Source organism: Pleurodeles waltl, chromosome 2_2, assembly GCF_031143425.1.
Source record: "Pleurodeles waltl isolate 20211129_DDA chromosome 2_2, aPleWal1.hap1.20221129, whole genome shotgun sequence".
Taxonomy (NCBI): Eukaryota; Metazoa; Chordata; class Amphibia; order Caudata; family Salamandridae; genus Pleurodeles; species Pleurodeles waltl.
Genome location: NC_090439.1, coordinates 718,004,630 through 718,021,047, shown reverse-complemented (window position 1 = coordinate 718,021,047; position 16,418 = coordinate 718,004,630). Strand labels below are relative to the sequence as shown.

At 47.9% G+C, this 16,418-nt stretch overlaps 1 protein-coding gene across 2 annotated transcripts in view; it reads right to left on the bottom strand.

Moving 5' to 3' along the window:
* The window catches only part of CSPP1 (centrosome and spindle pole associated protein 1), a 976,424-nt gene that overhangs the window by 91,301 nt on the left and 868,705 nt on the right, over positions 1 to 16,418 (bottom strand). For both annotated transcript variants that reach the window (XM_069220290.1, XM_069220291.1), the window contains one exon: positions 13,814 to 13,863. In XM_069220290.1, the coding sequence (XP_069076391.1) occupies positions 13,814 to 13,863 (50 nt within the window). The remainder of the gene's footprint in view (positions 1 to 13,813; positions 13,864 to 16,418) is intronic.

Here is a 16,418-nt window from a genome sequence, read left to right as displayed (position 1 = left end):
TGGTTTTGTTAGCCTCATGGTATTTTGGATTGCCTTTTAGATCCTTCCCTTTATAGACTTTTCTCGTTGACTTTATTGGTTCAGCATTCGCAAAGAAAGAGGAAGTTCATTATCCTCGTTGGGCTATATACATATACAGACTCTATGATTATGACGTAATACATTGAATGTTGGGATATGTTTTGTGGTACTCTCTTTTGATCGGCTGCTGTGAGTAATAAAGCATAGAAAGAAGTATAATCCTCGCCTCCGTGTCCTTAATAGAATTGAAAGTTCTTGACGCGTTAGCTAGAATTTTTTTTTGTGTAGGCTGGAGGCAGGGCCTGCGACTGAGAGGGGTGAGCCTGTGAAACCCCCTGAGCCATTCCTTGTTGCGGCCGAGTGGTGATCGCCGGTGGCCCTAACAAAAGGTGGAGGAAGCAGGGTCAGCAGCGTGGGGCCAGTTGTAGGCCGGGGGCGCTGGAGAAGACCGGTGGTCGTCGAGCAGTCGCCCTTCTCAATCAGGGGAGGACGGGTGGCCCATGAGGGGCTGAGAGTGAGCCTGTGGCCGACGGAGAGTGAGGACACCGAGGGGGCAAGCACTATCCTGTAACCCGAAGTCTCCCACTGCCTGGACCGCTGCAGGGGGCCTGTGCTCTTCCCAGGCCTTTGAGGCAGGCGAGGGGTGGGCTGCCTTGCACAGCCCGAGATGAGACAGGCGGAGGGGCTTCTCGGTGCCAGAAGGACTGGGCTCTTGGATACGAGCCACACACATCTGCTCACAGAGAGAGCCCCTCAGATACTTAAGCATAAGAGGTGAGGAGAACATGACCAGAAGGGCAGGAGAGGCCGGAGGGAAGGCCTGAAACGGGGAGGAACTCCTGTGGGCTGTTGAGCTGCAACATTATCAGACTGGGGAAGGCCAAAGCCGGCAACACCCGGAAGGCCCATAGACAAAAAAGTGAAGCAAACAACGCATATTAGCAAGATACTAAAGCTCGCTACTCAGACAAATTGGACGGCCAGAACACAGAAAGAGGGTGTGGGAGAAACACTCCCACCCAGAAAGAGACCCCGGCGCACCTGGGCCCGAGTGGTGAGGGCAAGGTGCATCTGGAGAGCACCTGACAGTATCCATACTGACACCTCGAACTGGGGAGCGATGGCTGGGAGGGGAAGACGTAGCCATACTACTGCCTATAGAGAGAACTAGTGCGCGTAAAGGAAGAGCGGCAAAGACACAAAACTACAGGGCCAGGCCCCATACACACAGGGGCTCAGAGCTCCCTGAGTGTATTGCCAGTCACTACGCCATGATGACAAGGGAGAGGGGCCAGTGACCACCTTGTCAGGGGAGACTGGACAAATACGCCAGAATGGTCACCTCGCCTGTAGAGGAAGCAATGCTGCAACTAGTACAGTCAGGGCCCGATAACGCAATGTTGCTACAGGCAATACAGGCCTCATGAACAGCCCTGGAGGGTGGATTGGGAGAGGTGAAGCCCGAGGTTACCCTCCTCCATCAGGACTTATGGAACGTCGCAAAAAGGGTTACCGCTGCTGAAGCCCGAAAATAGCCACTTTGGCATGGTTACCGCCCCCACACCCTGCCCTACACTTTTTGCCTAGTGTTGATGCCAACTTTGATTGAAAGTGTGCTGGGATCCTGCTAACCAGGCTGCAGCACCATTGTTTTTTCCCAAAATCTGTACCTTTGTTTTCACAATTGGCACAACCCTGGCCCAAAGTTAAGTCCCTTGTAAATGGTACCCCTGGTACCAAGGGCCCTGTGGCCAGGGAAGGTCCCCAAGGGCTGCAGCATGTATAATTCCACACTAGGGGACCCCTCACCAAGCACATGTACACTGCTTTGCTGCTTGTGTTTGCTGGTGGGGAGAAAAAGGAAAAGTCAGCATGGCACCCCTCTCAAGGTGCCATGCCCACAAACCACTGCCTGTGGCATAGGTAAGACAGCCCTAAGGTAGGGTGCACTATACCACAGGTGAGGGCATAGCTGCATGAGCAATATACCCCTACACTGTCTAAGTCCATTCTTAGACATTGTAAGTGCCTACTGAGTCTATGGTCTGGGACTTTGTCAATATGAACTCCACAGCTCCATAATGGCTTCACTGAATACTGGGAAGTTTGATATCAAACTTCTCAGCACAATAAACCCCCACTGATGCCAGTGTGGGGTTTATTAAAAAAATGCACACAGAGGGCATCTTAGAGATGCTCCAGTATGTTAGCTAAGCTGACTGGTCTGTGCCAGCCTGCCACTTTCAGACAAGTTTCTGACCACATTGGGTGAGAGCCTTTGTGCACTCTGTAGTCCGAAACAAAGCCTGTCCTGTGTGGAGGTGCTTCACACCTCCCCTCTGCAGGACCTAAACACCTGGTGGTGAGCCTCAAAAGCTCAAGCCTTGGATTACAGTGCCCCAGGGCTGTCCAACTAGTGAAGCTACATCCCCCCCCCCCCCCACAACCAAAGACCCACTTTTAGCAGCAAGTCTGGTGGGAAAATTAGGGAAAACAGGGAACAGTGAGTGTCCACTCCAGCTTGTTTTAGAGGACAGGGACCAATATGATTAGGTTTGTGGCACTCCTCCCCAAAGGGAGTGGGCAGAAGGAGGGTGTAGCCACCATTGGCTACTTACCTCTGACCCCTAAAACGCCCCTAAATCTAGGCTTTAATGGCCTCTCTGAACCCAAGTCGTAAGATTCCTGGCGACCTAACAACAAGAAGGACTGCTAAGCTGAAACCCAGCAGAGAAGAAGGAAGATGACAACTTATTTGGCCCCAGCCCTACCACCCTGTCTCCTGCTTCAAAGAACCTGCAAAAGAACAGTGATGCATCCATCAGGACCAGTGACCTCTGCCAAGCTCCAGAGGAATGCCCTGCACCCAAAAGAACCAAGAACTCCCCCGAACAGTGGCCCTGTCCAAGAAGAAACCAGCATTTACGGACTGCAACTTCAGTCCGAATGTGTGAGTCCTAACCACTATCCACCCAATGCCCACGTCCCCTGCCCAGGTGGTCCAACCAACTAGAGATGATCCCCAGGTGATTCCAAGCAAGTGCCCACCCTGGGTTGACCTCTCCACCCCTCCACAACGATGCCTGCAGAGGGAATCCCAATGACCCTCCAGACCGCGAAAGCTCCGGACAAAGACATCCAACGCCTAAAGACCTAATGCACCCAGAGCCTAGATGACTAGGCCTGGGGAGGCCTTGGAGAAACCAACACTCAGTGCAGCAACGTTCAGTAGGTGGCCCTCCTCCCTGTGCACCTGGTGGTTTGCCCGAAACAACCCCCCTAGACCTCGCCTGCAGCCTCTGAGTGACCCCCAGGGCCCCCTAATTGAGAATGATTAGAGACCCGACATCTTGTTTCCACCCTGTACCCGGCCTCCCAAGTGCCACTGAGGGTGTATGTTGGTGCCTACTTGTGGCTCCCTCCCACCCCTGTGCTCCAGTAAACCCCCCAAGTCTGCCCTCTGAAGTCACTGGTACTTACCTGCCTGCAGATCTGAAATCGAGTGCCCCTAGCTTCCATAGGAGACCATGTTAATTTTGCCTACACTTTGACCTCTGCACCCGGCCGGCCCATGTTGCTGGTGGAGGGTGTTTGGAGTTATCTTGAACCCCAACCTGTGGACTTCCTAACCCTCGAAGACTGGCACTGTGCGTGTTGTACTTACCTGTAAAACAATCTAACTTGTCCATTTTTAAAACAGATTATTGCCAATATTTCAAAAACTGTATTATTTATCGATTTCCAACAAAGTACTGTTGATACATGTGTGAAATATGAATCCGTTGCATCTTGATTATTGTGGTTCTAAAAATAAATTAAGAAAATATATTTTTACTATATAAAAACCATTGGTCTGGAATTAGGTCATAGAGTGAGTGCTTCTTCTACTGTCTGTGTGTGTGCAACAAATGCTTTGCCCTACCCCCTGATAAGCCTAACTGCTCAACCACAGCCATAAAAAAGAGCCCAATTTCTGCAAAGCTCCAAGATCAAAGTACATGAAGTCTGCCTCCACAGCCTTACAATAGGGCAGGCCGGGGATCGCCCAGATCATACCTATGAAGCCTTGCAGGGGTCACATAAGTGCAATGTAGGCAAGTGTCCCAAGCAGAAGTGAGCGTTATTAGACACCTGCTTCAGCAATTTACACATCCTGACCCACTCCACATCTGACAGGGGAGCTCCAATTCCCAGGTCTGCCGCACCAGCAGCTCCCCACATATGCTATCCGCCTAAAACACTTTATAAATCAGGGATATCAGGTCGCACCGCAAGCCCATCTCACCAATGTTACCAATACTGCAGACTCTGGTGGTGCAGCCGGGAAGGGAGCCCAGATCTGTTTGACTAGCTCCACTATGTAGGAGGCTGGCTCAGTATATATTGTACACCTATAGGTGAGGCACCATTGTAGGAAAGCAGCATCTTTCTAGCTTGGATACCCCCACTTTTGGCCTGTTTGTCAGTGTGTTTGACTGTGTCTACTGGGATCCTGCTAATAAGGACCCCAGTAGTTATGCTCTCTCCCTTAAATTATGGTTGTTACATACTGGTAATCCAGTATTTCACCCCCATCTGGCATACTGGTGTGCCCTTATAATCCCCTAGTATACGGTACGTAGGTACCCAGGGGGCACTGGGGTTCCATGGGACCCCTATGAACTACAGCATATCTTTTACCACCAATAGGGAGCCCATGCACAGGCTTCTACAGGACTGCCATTGCAGCTCGAGTGAAAAGGTGCATGCACCCTTTCACTGCCATGTACACTACACCAGGTCACTAAGAAATCTCCCTTGGAGTGAAGGAGTCACTCCCCTGCTTCAGCAGGCACCTCTTTGCATCGATGACTAGTTGCGTGAGTCCCCTCTCCTGAACAGCTGCGTGATCCTGCCTCACGGGTGGTGGACTGAAGTGGTCCTGACGTCTAACTGTCCAACTTTGGTGGAGGTAAGAGCTTGCCTCCCCATGCAAGACAGTACCCCCGTGCACTGCGTGTTTTGAGGCTGCCAAGGCTTGTTGGCATCCTTCCACAAAGTTTTTTGTGCACTGTGCAGCTCCGGCCCCCAGCACTCCTTCCTGTAACGCACAGCTTCCTGCGTGGTTTTCCGGAGGCGTGGGACCCTTTGTTGTAGTGCTGCGTGGGCCTCCCTTTGCACATTCTTTGTCTCCATGCTGTGGGACTCCTGTGCGCGCTGCGTGGTCTTCTTAGGGCTCTCTGAGTTGCTGAGAGCCCCCTCTGACTCCCCCTCCTGAGTCCACCAGGTCCCTCCTGGTCTCAGGGCAGCACCATTTTCCACTAACTGCGAGCTTTGCATGTGCCAAGGCTTGTTGGCGGAATCCAGCGATGCAAACCAGACTGCAATCATCCATCCGGCATGGGACATCATCTGCACCAACCAGGAACCCACATCCGTCTTCTTGGGTGAAGTACTGACTATTGCTTTTCACCAGTGGTTCTTCTTATGCACCTCCATCCGGGTTAGTAGGGGCTCCTGTTGTCCCTGGACTCTTCTGTGCTTCTTGGACTTGGTCCCCTTCTTCCACAGGTATTCAGGTCCAGGAATCCATCGTTGGTGTCTTGCAGTCTCTTCCGGTTCTTGCAATATCTTCTTTCTTGTTTTCTAGGAAAGTTACTGTGATTTACCTATCCTTTGCTGGGCTCTGGGGTGGGTTCCATTACTCACCTTTGGTGTTTTCTAATACTCCCAGCTACCCTCTACACACCACACTTGCCTAGGTGGGAAACCAACCTTTGCATTCCACTTTCTTAGTATATGGTTTGTGTTCCCTCTAGGCCCATTTCTAACTACAGGGAGTGCAGAATTATTAGGCAAATGAGTATTTTGACCACATCATCCTCTTTATGCATGTTGTCTTACTCCAAGCTGTATAGGCTCGAAAGCCTACTACCAATTAAGCATATTAGGTGATGAGCATCTCTGTAATGAGAAGGGGTGTGGTCTAATGACATCAACACCCTATATAAGGTGTGCATAATTATTAGGCAACTTCCTTTCCTTTGGCAAAATGGGTCAAAAGAAGGACTTGACAGGCTCAGAAAAGTCAAAAATAGTGAGATATCTTGCAGAGGGATGCAGCACTCTTAAAATTGCAAAGCTTCTGAAGCGTGATCATCGAACAATCAAGCGTTTCATTCAAAATAGTCAACAGGGTCGCAAGAAGCGTGTGGAAAAACCAAGGCGCAAAATAACTGCCCATGAACTGAGAAAAGTCAAGCGTGCAGCTGCCACGATGCCACTTGCCACCAGTTTGGCCATATTTCAGAGCTGCAACATCACTGGAGTGCCCAAAAGCACAAGGTGTGCAATACTCAGAGACATGGCCAAGGTGAGAAAGGCTGAAAGACGACCACCACTGAACAAGACACACAAGCTGAAACGTCAAGACTGGGCCAAGAAATATCTCAAGACTGATTTTTCTAAGGTTTTATGGACTGATGAAATGAGAGTGAGTCTTGATGGGCCAGATGGATGGGCCCGTGGCTGGATTGGTAAAGGGCAGAGAGCTCCAGTCCGACTCAGACGCCAGCAAGGTGGAGGTGGAGTACTGGTTTGGGCTGGTATCATCAAAGATGAGCTTGTGGGGCCTTTTCGGGTTGAGGATGGAGTCAAGCTCAACTCCCAGTCCTACTGCCAGTTCCTGGAAGACACCTTCTTCAAGCAGTGGTACAGGAAGAAGTCTGCATCCTTCAAGAAAAACATGGTTTTCATGCAGGACAATGCTCCATCACACGCGTCCAAGTACTCCACAGCGTGGCTGGCAAGAAAGGGTATAAAAGAAGGAAATCTAATGACATGGCCTCCTTGTTCACCTGATCTGAACCCCATTGAGAACCTGTGGTCCATCATCAAATGTGAGATTTACAAGGAGGGAAAACAGTACACCTCTCTGAACAGTGTCTGGGAGGCTGTGGTTGCTGCTGCACGCAATGTTGATAGTGAACAGATCAAAACACTGACAGAATCCATGGATGGCAGGCTTTTGAGTGTCCTTGCAAAGAAAGGTGACTATATTGGTCACTGATTTGTTTTTGTTTTGTTTTTGAATGTCAGAAATGTATATTTGTGAATGTTATATTGGTTTCACTGGTAATAATAAATAATTGAAATGGGTATATATTTGTTTTTTGTTAAGTTGCCTAATAATTATGCACAGTAATAGTCACCTGCACACACAGATATCCCCCTAACATAGCTCAAACTAAAAACAAACTAAGAACTACTTCCAAAAATATTCAGCTTTGATATTAATGAGTTTTTTGGGTTCATTGAGAACATGGTTGTTGTTCAATAATAAAATTAATCCTCAAAAATACAACTTGCCTAATAATTCTGCACTCCCTGTATTGTGATTTTCACTACTTGCACTGTTTTTACAGCTATTTCTGCACACTAGTGTATATAATTTGTGTATCACTTACCTCCTAAAGGAGTATAGCCTCTATGATATTTTTGGCATTTGTGTCACCAAAATAAAGTACCTTTATTTTTGTAACACTGAGTATTTTCTTTCATGTGTGTGAGTACTGTGTGACTACAGTGCTATTGCATGAGCATTGCATGTCTCCTAGTTAGGCTTTGGCTGCTCATCCTCACTACCCCTAGAGAGCCTGGTTTCTAGACACTGCCTACATTTCACTAATAAGGGATAACTGGACCTGGTATAAGGTGTAAGTACCTACAAACCAGGCCAGCCTCCTACAACCGTGTACTGAGTCCAGGCAATCCTTAGTGATAGTGTAGGTTGCTCTAGATAACCAGAGCTCTCATAAGGGTAGCTGTGGAGATCAGTTAAGGCTTATCCAGGAGGGTGTAAAGGGGTTGCAAATACCACACAGGTCTGTCAATGTAGTACACACAGGAAAGAACCACACCAGTGTTAGAAAAATATGTAATATTTATTATGATACACACTCTAGAACTAACTTTGGTATATCTCCTACCCGGAGATATGGTCCTACAAAAATATACTTAGCAACAGGTAAGTAACAACATAAAATAACATGGGCCCCTAAAGGGGACCAAACCATGTACTAACAAAATGGGCTGCAAAAATGACTCCCAACCCACACTACCACCCAAGGACCCTTAGGCGCCTGCATGCAGAGAGAAATCTCGGCTCAGTGTCCATAGGCTAACATGGGAAAGTTGCAGTTGGAGTTTTCACGTTTTCGGACCCTTCACAGAGGACCTCGAGGAAACTCGTTGGGACAAGGGAGGATGGATAGTGACCGCACCTGTGGCTACCCAGAACAGTAGAGTACCTGCACCAGGGAGTCCAGTTGCACAGGGGTGAAATTCTGTCAGACCCTCCAGTTGAAGTCAATGGGCAACTCTGTTGTTCAGCTGCTGCCATGACCCGAGGACCAGGTCGCTGGAACCCAAGCATGGATTTCAGGAGAAGAGGACCTAAGGAGCGAGAGGACAGAGTCCAGACCACCCAGAGGTGCCCAGGCGGTGCAGGAGGGCAATGCCCACCCTTTTCAGTGATGCATCCTGAAGGACAGTGAATGACAAAAAGCAGCTGAGGAAACTAGGTGATGCAGGAGGATACCAGGAGTCATCCACAAACTGTCTCACGCCTGTCATCGAATTACAAAGGGTTCAGTGGTCAGCAGGACCGCCAACAAGCCTTGGCAAATGCAGAGAAGCGTTGCACAGAGTTAGCAAGATTTGTGGGGACCAGCAAGGTCCAGGTGACCCAACCTTGGCAGTTAGGCCAGGGCCAGCTCTCAGAAAGCAGGAGAACCAACGGGAATCATTGGAGCCCACCAGCAGGACCCTCTGACAGCAGCAACAGGGAGTCACTGGGAGGTCTTAGCAGCACAGCAAAGAAGGATGCAGGAGTTGCAGAGAGGAGTTTTTTCTTGGGGCTGGAGAGTGCTGGAGGCTGGGGCTGGAGCCAACAAGCATTGGTAATGACAAACCGATGCAGTGCACAGGGGTTCCACCCAAGCAGCTCCGGCGAGGGATCACAGGCTTCCCAGTTGCAAGGAAACTAGGTCAGACCTCTGGAGAGCACAAAGAACCAGCACCCATGTTGTAGAGCCGTGAAGAGTCCGTGGGACAGCAGGATCCACAAGCCAATCATTGTTGTCGTTGAGGTGCCTGCAGGAGATTCCTTCATCCTTTCCAAAGTGCAGACAGAGTCCTTGTGACTCTGGAGGATGCACAACCACGGGCTGCAGAAGTCTTTGCAGAACCTGGAAACAAAGTTTGAGTAGGAGCCCTCCTACTGGTTACAGTCTTGCTTATTGTTCCAGCGCAGAACAGCAGGGGCCACTGTGTCCAGGGTGCAGAAGTGTCTTGCAAATGAAACTTGCAGAAAGTTCCTGGAGTCTTGCAGACAAATCTGGGGTCCCACACTCAGGGCACCCCTAAAGTAACCCACGAAGGGGGTTGGACACTTACTGCAGAGACCCACCTAACAGAGGTGGGGGGGTCAGGGACATCACTCAGCTGGATTAACCAGTCAGATGCTCCCAGGGGCCTCTGCTATCTTATTTCCAAGATAGCAGAATCAAGTGGCCACCTGGCAGAGCTCTGGGCACCTCCCTAGGAGAGGAACTGGACAAGGCGGTGGGTCACTCCCCTGTCCTTTGTATAGTTTCGCGTTAGAGCAGGAACCAGGGGTTCCTGCACTGGTGCTAACCGGTTTATACAAGGAGGGCACCAAATGTGCCCTTCAAAGCAGTTTGGCAGCACTTAAAGGCACCCCCTACCAGACCAGAGACACCTATTTCTAAAGAAGAGGTGGTCAAACACCTATCTTACAGGAAATCCTTTGTCCTGCCTTCCCCTGCCTGCCTGGGTTAGGCTCAGCAGCAGGAGGACAGAACAATGTCTGGGGTCTGTAGCAGCCTGGACTGGCATGCAGACCCTGCAAGGCTGTACGGTCAGGCATGGGAGATCCCCTAGAGAACCCCCAGAGTACATGGTATCATGCAACTAACACTGAAATCACTGAAGCTGCATGAATCCAACATGTTTGATACCAAACATGCCTAGGTTGGGTTAAGCCATTACGCAGATGAACATCTCGTGTTGAACATTGTCCACTACATAGCTCAAGATAGCTTCCCCGTGCTTACAAAGCCCAGAAAATGGAGTCTGGAGTTTGTAGGGGCACCTCTGGGCATGCAGGGGTGCCCTCACATTTAGAACCCTGCACCCTGCCCTTGGGCCTAACTTAGGGGTGTCAAATTTACCAAACATCCAAATTTAGGGGAGAGAACACTGACACTGGAGTCCCGGGAAGCAGGATCCCAGTGTACTACATTCTAAACATACTGACACCAGGCAAAAAGTGGGGGGAGATACTACTTTCCTACACACTACTTCTGCATATTCCAAAAACTGCCCCGCTCCCAGAACAAACTGCTGCTGCACGTCCTCAAAGGGTACAGGTCCTCCCCCAGCTCAGAGTCTCCCCCATGCCACACCTGAAACATCATAGCTTCCTCTACCTGACAAAACGGGGAGAGTACCCACAGCTGAAGCTCCCTGTGGAGCGGAGTCCTCTTAATAACCACTTTGACCACTCTCTGCCAAATCGCTGCTATCTGCTGCACAAGGTAGGAAGCCTTTTTGGTACACCTGAGCCCGCCAGTAGCTCGTCTTCCTCCACCAGCTACTCCAAGAGACCCTTTTCCCAGTTGTTTTTCTCAGCCATCTAGTGTGCTGTGTGTTGCAGATGGAATGCGAAATAGTAAAATTCTAGATTGGGGACTCCAAAGCCCCCTTCCTGGTGCGACCGCATAAGTGTTGTTCTAGTCACTATACTCCGTTTCCTGGCCCAGAACAGCAATGTGAGAAGGGTGTTCAACTGCCAGAAAGTCCCTGCCAGCAGTGGATAGAGCGAGTTCTGAATGGCATGCAGGCAAAAGGAGCAACAGCACCATTTTAGCCACAGCAATTCTTCCCATCAGCTACAATGACAGGGTATTCCGGTATCGGAAAGGACTCCCTCGGAGCCTGCAATTAAAACAATGAGCCATCAGCGTAAACGGATGTCACATGCCTGCTACGTTTCAGCTCGATTCCCAAACCATGCATAACCCACCGGGCCTGAAAGACCAAAGGCTCCACTGCAAGGGCAAAAAATAGCAGAGACAGAGGGCAGCGCTGTCTAGTTCCTCTCTCAATGCCCCATTAGTCCAAGCAATATTTCCCAACTCTGACCCATGCACCCGGAGCAGTATACAGCAGGTGTATTCAGGCCCTGAAACGAGGACTGAATCCCACAGCCTCCATGACCCCCAGGAGGTACACCCAATCAACTGTATCAAATGTCCTTTCATTATCAATGGAAACCCAAGCCATCTCCACTACGGCATCCTATACTTCATGCAGAATGTGCGTCAGCTGCCTGAGGTTTAATGTCATACTCCGACCCGGCAAGAAGCCGCACTGATCTGGGTGGACCAACCCACACATTGCAGGGTGAAAACAATTAGCCAACTCCTTACACAGGATCTTAACATTGAAATTAATCATTGTCCGTGGATAATACTTGAACGCAATGCTAGGCTCGTGGAAGAGAACATTCAAAGGTATCTAGCCTTTTGAATTCCTTGTCCAGTGGAATGGTAGGGAACGTGTCAGGATTCATCCTGGAAGTGGAAGCTTGGACCACCAAGCTTTCTATGGTGGGGTGCTGGGTGAGGAAAATGGGGTCCTCAGGAGCAGGGCAGTGGTAGCCAGCAATTGTCTTGTGCACATTAGCCCCTGTGCAGGGCTTGAATCAGGCCCGAAGGAGGACATCTATCTGTAAAGGCATTGTTGAATGAGAGTAAGGGTTCAGAAGGGGCAAGCTCTTCCATCAAGACATTCATCTTGACTGACACTGTGGGCAATTGAAGGTTGAAAGACTCAGCTGCTTTGTGCACCACCATTGTATATAAGGCCCCTTTCTCTATAGCCATAGTACTATACGGGGGAGAGACCAGACCTTCTTGCTGGTGAGGTGTCCAAACCACTAGAATCCACCAGTTCCTCATATCAGCTGTCCCCTGGTTCATCAAGGGGATGATGGAAAGCATAGGGGTCCTCAGACCCCTCCCAATCAGCTCCATCTCCAGACCGGTCAAAGTAAGAAGGCACTGCTTCCGATTCAGAGGGCAAATACTGGTCACCGGAGTCGCAGTCGGACAATGCCCATCTGGCTCCATGTCAGAATTGGGTATGACGATGGAGCCTGTCCTGCTGTGAGGCATCAGGTGCACAGGGAGCTATGGCACTGGAGTGGGCTCTGGGAAAGGTCATCAGCGGCACTGATCCAGTTCCAGCATCAGAATCAAGGGACCCGACTGGTGCTGAGGGCAGATCTGTCAGTGGACTACCAGTAAGGGCTCCTCCCGGCATTAGTTTGGGCCTGAAGGCATGACAGAGGGGTTGGGCCACCCAAATATGAGATGCATGGCTTCATAAAACTCCTTGTGTTAGGGTGATCGCTCTGGCTCCAGAAAACTCTGAGTTGTGGAATTGACCCTGGCACAGGCTACACTTCAGAGCGAGGCCTGAAGTGCTGATGCTCCTGTGCTTTGTCCAATGACTTGGACCAGCGCGGGGTAGTCGAAGACCATTTAGACTTCCTTCTCTTCTGGGACTTACCCGAGGACTTGGACTGTAATCACAAGAGTCATGAGCAGCTCTGTGATCGGTACCAGGACCTTCTGTCCGAATGGGATTGTGAGCATAGTGGGACAGTCTGACGTCAAGCAGCGGGAAGCTTGAGGCATCACTCTCTGAGTGCCTTGGGATTCATGGCATGGCAGTCCTTGCAGGCCTTGAAGTCGTGGTCCCTCTCCAACCTCCAGAGGCAAACCAGATGAGGGTCTGCTACAAACAACTTCCTGTGACAGATACCACATGGTTAACAGTCTGTTGGCATTTTAGGGGACATCCCAAACATATCAGGAGATAAGATCTAAAAAATAAATAAAAAAAAAGCCTTGACAAAAGTCGAGAAAAAAAATCAGCCAAAAAATGACTGGGGCTAGCTCTCCAGATCTGGGATGACAAGTGCAGAAAGAAAAGAACAGACTTCAGCACACTGGGGTGTTGCCAATATAGCCACTACGCACATCACTTCTGGCATGGCTGACTCGGGACCTAACAACGCCACCTACCAGCACTCAGGAGTACTTCTCAAATATCTCTGGATCCAAACAGACGCCTGGGGAATGTTCTAGGGTAACCAATCTGTGGCCAGAATTTTCTACTCTATATATTTTTTTGTTATATCATCCACTCCCATCTGCTTCCCACTTTAATCTGTTTCATACAGCTTTCCAAATGCATTGATGCAAATGTTCTTTCAGAGTTTAGTTCAGTTAGGCACTTCACAGATAAAAAAAAGAATTTATATCTCATCACACTACTTCCCCCCTGCAGTCCACAATTATCTTTATCTGAATGCTCCTCTCCACTGCTTCTCCTTTCCACCCTCCTGCCCAACATAATTTTTGCTACATCAATCTGTGCATTTTTCCTCTGGGGTTTATAGCTATTGCCTAGTGGATTTTATTTGTTTTAACTATCGATCTGCCTTTTTTCTCTGCGTTACCTTCTGTAAGTTACCTCCCTCTCTTTGTTTTCCTATCCACCTTCTAAGGACAATAAATGCAAACAAGCAAAACAACAAACCAAAGGTTCATCAGTGGGAGTGGAAATCCTTTGCATTAAATATAGGAAGGGCAGAGAGAATGTTTTTCCACAAAAGAACATAAATGCTTTTCAATGCAAAAACACTGTAAAACTTCCTTACCGTTCCTTTTCCACGATGGTTAATATCAGGTAGAGATGCATCAGATATCACTGTAACAACAAAAACACAAAATGAACAAACAACTACACAAATATATGTGGATTAGCACATTTCTAGAGCCGGCAACCTAAAGCTTGTGGCTTGCGTTTAAGGCACCCTTCTGCTTCTGTTTATTCCAAATTCACCAGGTGTTAAGAGCTGTGTTTGCTTTATTAAATCGAAGTTTTATTAGTTCAACAACCCTCCCAAATGCCATTCTGGTAAAGAAGGAAACTAGAAATCTTATTCCCAGTAAGTGATTACATGCAGAGAAAAAGGGCTTACTTATCTGTTTGAGCACTGTAACATACCCATAACAGACTGGCTTAATTTGGGATGTACTGCCATCATGATGGGGACACAAAGGTGTTTCATAAAAAACAATGCATTACAATCTTGATGTGGCTATCAATAAGCAACACAAAAGTGTCACTGGTATGGAGTAGGGAAAGGGACAGTGAATGTGGAAAGGATAGGTAGAGGAAAAGCATGGTGAAGGGTGAACTGATAAGGAAAGAAAAAGACATGGTCAATTAGATGTATAGTGCGCAAACTATTGACAAGGGCTGGGAAGATACATGGGGATTCGGAAGTCATGATTTACTATTCTGGAGTTTTAACACGCTGGTGATCATATACATGTCTGGGTGAACAGGAATATCAGTTCTTGGGGGGAGGGCAGGTCAAATTGTGCTTATCTTGACCAATGAGGGTGTTTGGTCTAGGTATGGAAAAGAGCAAGGTCCACTATAGGTATACAACTTTTCAGCTTGTAAAAACCTTTGCTGAACAAACACATTGGATGCCTTTAGCAATAGATCAATTAGTATTTTCTGTAAAGTAACGTAAAGTGTTTACATTAGGCCAGATACATTCATTATGCCAACTGTTATTTCAATAGCAGATGTCCAATTTTTTATGATTTTACCCACTTTCTTCCAGGCTTCCTGCCTTCCCATACGGCCGTCCTTTCACCCACATCCGCCAGTATCACAGTGGTGCTGTTTGGCAGCCCAAGTCATTTTTACTTACTTGACTGATGGTAGCCATACTACAGACAGGAAATCTTAAGATGAACACAAAAGGTAAGCAGGGCAAAGTTGTGGACTGCATGATTCACAAGGCCCGGGAATCCATGGGCACAGATAAGTAGCTTGTTGAGACGCATAATCTTACAGATGTAATCAGTGTCTACTCACAGTGCTGTCAATGACAGACAATAGGCAAGTGACGAGCTCCGTAGCAGCAAGACACAAATGTGACAGACACACCGTTATGATCTCGGAGTTCAGAAGCGCAGAGAGAAAAGTCTGTCTTTTCAAAAAATCCTCTCTAGTTTGAGATGAATCTAATAGAGTTAATAAATCCACTAATGCCTATTGGGTAGTCGGAGATTTCACCTGCCAAACATTGAGCTACTGAAAAAAGCTAAATTATCAGTCTGTACAAATAGGTTGCCACTACTGACAAGCAAAATAAAATGCTCAGTGTTGGCTTTAACTCAAAAGACAGAACCCGAAATTGCTGAGGCCTACAGTCCACCAGGCACTAGAAAGTATGACATATATATTGTCCTGGATTTGTACAACTGATACAATATCTCCTTATATCAATACTCTGTTGTCTTTTTCTCTTCACAGGAAAGCAGCACTAACACTTTTCCTGGCCCTATTGAATCTATGGACTTGCTTTGTGACTGCTTCCTGAATAAGTAGCCCACCTTCATCATAGCATGAACTGTTGGTGCAGACAAAAAGGATTCTTGACCACCGTGAGGTACAGACTGCCAAAGGCTTAAAAGGACAAGAGATGTTCATCAATCAACTGCCATGCATAAATTGAAAGTTTAGGCTGAGTCATTGCTGCTTTGGCTGATTTAAGGCCAGAGCCCCGGCTCTACCTTTTACCTACCACATCTCAAGCTATGGCCAATTCAAGATTCGAACCTCCTCTTGATATAATTTATGGAGCATTCACAGAGGAGCTATGTGCCCAGACTTTCTGCTTCAGACTTGTTGTAATGTTTTCATCCTCATTTTTTTATATTTTTTTATAGATTTTCCAATAAACAACATTTTAGTAATAGACATTGCATACATAATTGGTATTAATCCTATAGGTCATGGCACACCAAGGGTATAATCAGCTATAGCATCTACAAAGAAACAAATGTCTAAATAAGGAGGTAGGTAAGGAGCCTAAAAAGGGGTGAGATGACAACAGGTAAAAATAGGTACAAACAAAAGGTTTTCAACAAAAGCAGGTGCATAAGTGGTTGTCAGTCATACATGCAGATATGCATCATATTATGATAGTGTCACTGGGATCCCTACCAGTAATCACTTGCCAAATACCTAGCTACCGGTATAAATAAAGACTCGGAGTCACACTGGTCCAGAAACAGTACCGACCATATCAATTTATACTAGGGGGAGTTTTCCATGAGCTAAATATTAAGCACTATGTCAGATCTAACAGCATGTTTGGCTCTCGGCAGAAGCAAGATCATCGTAACCCATTGCGTCAGAGAAACATGGCCAACTTGTCGCCTCGCTTCCTTCAGCCT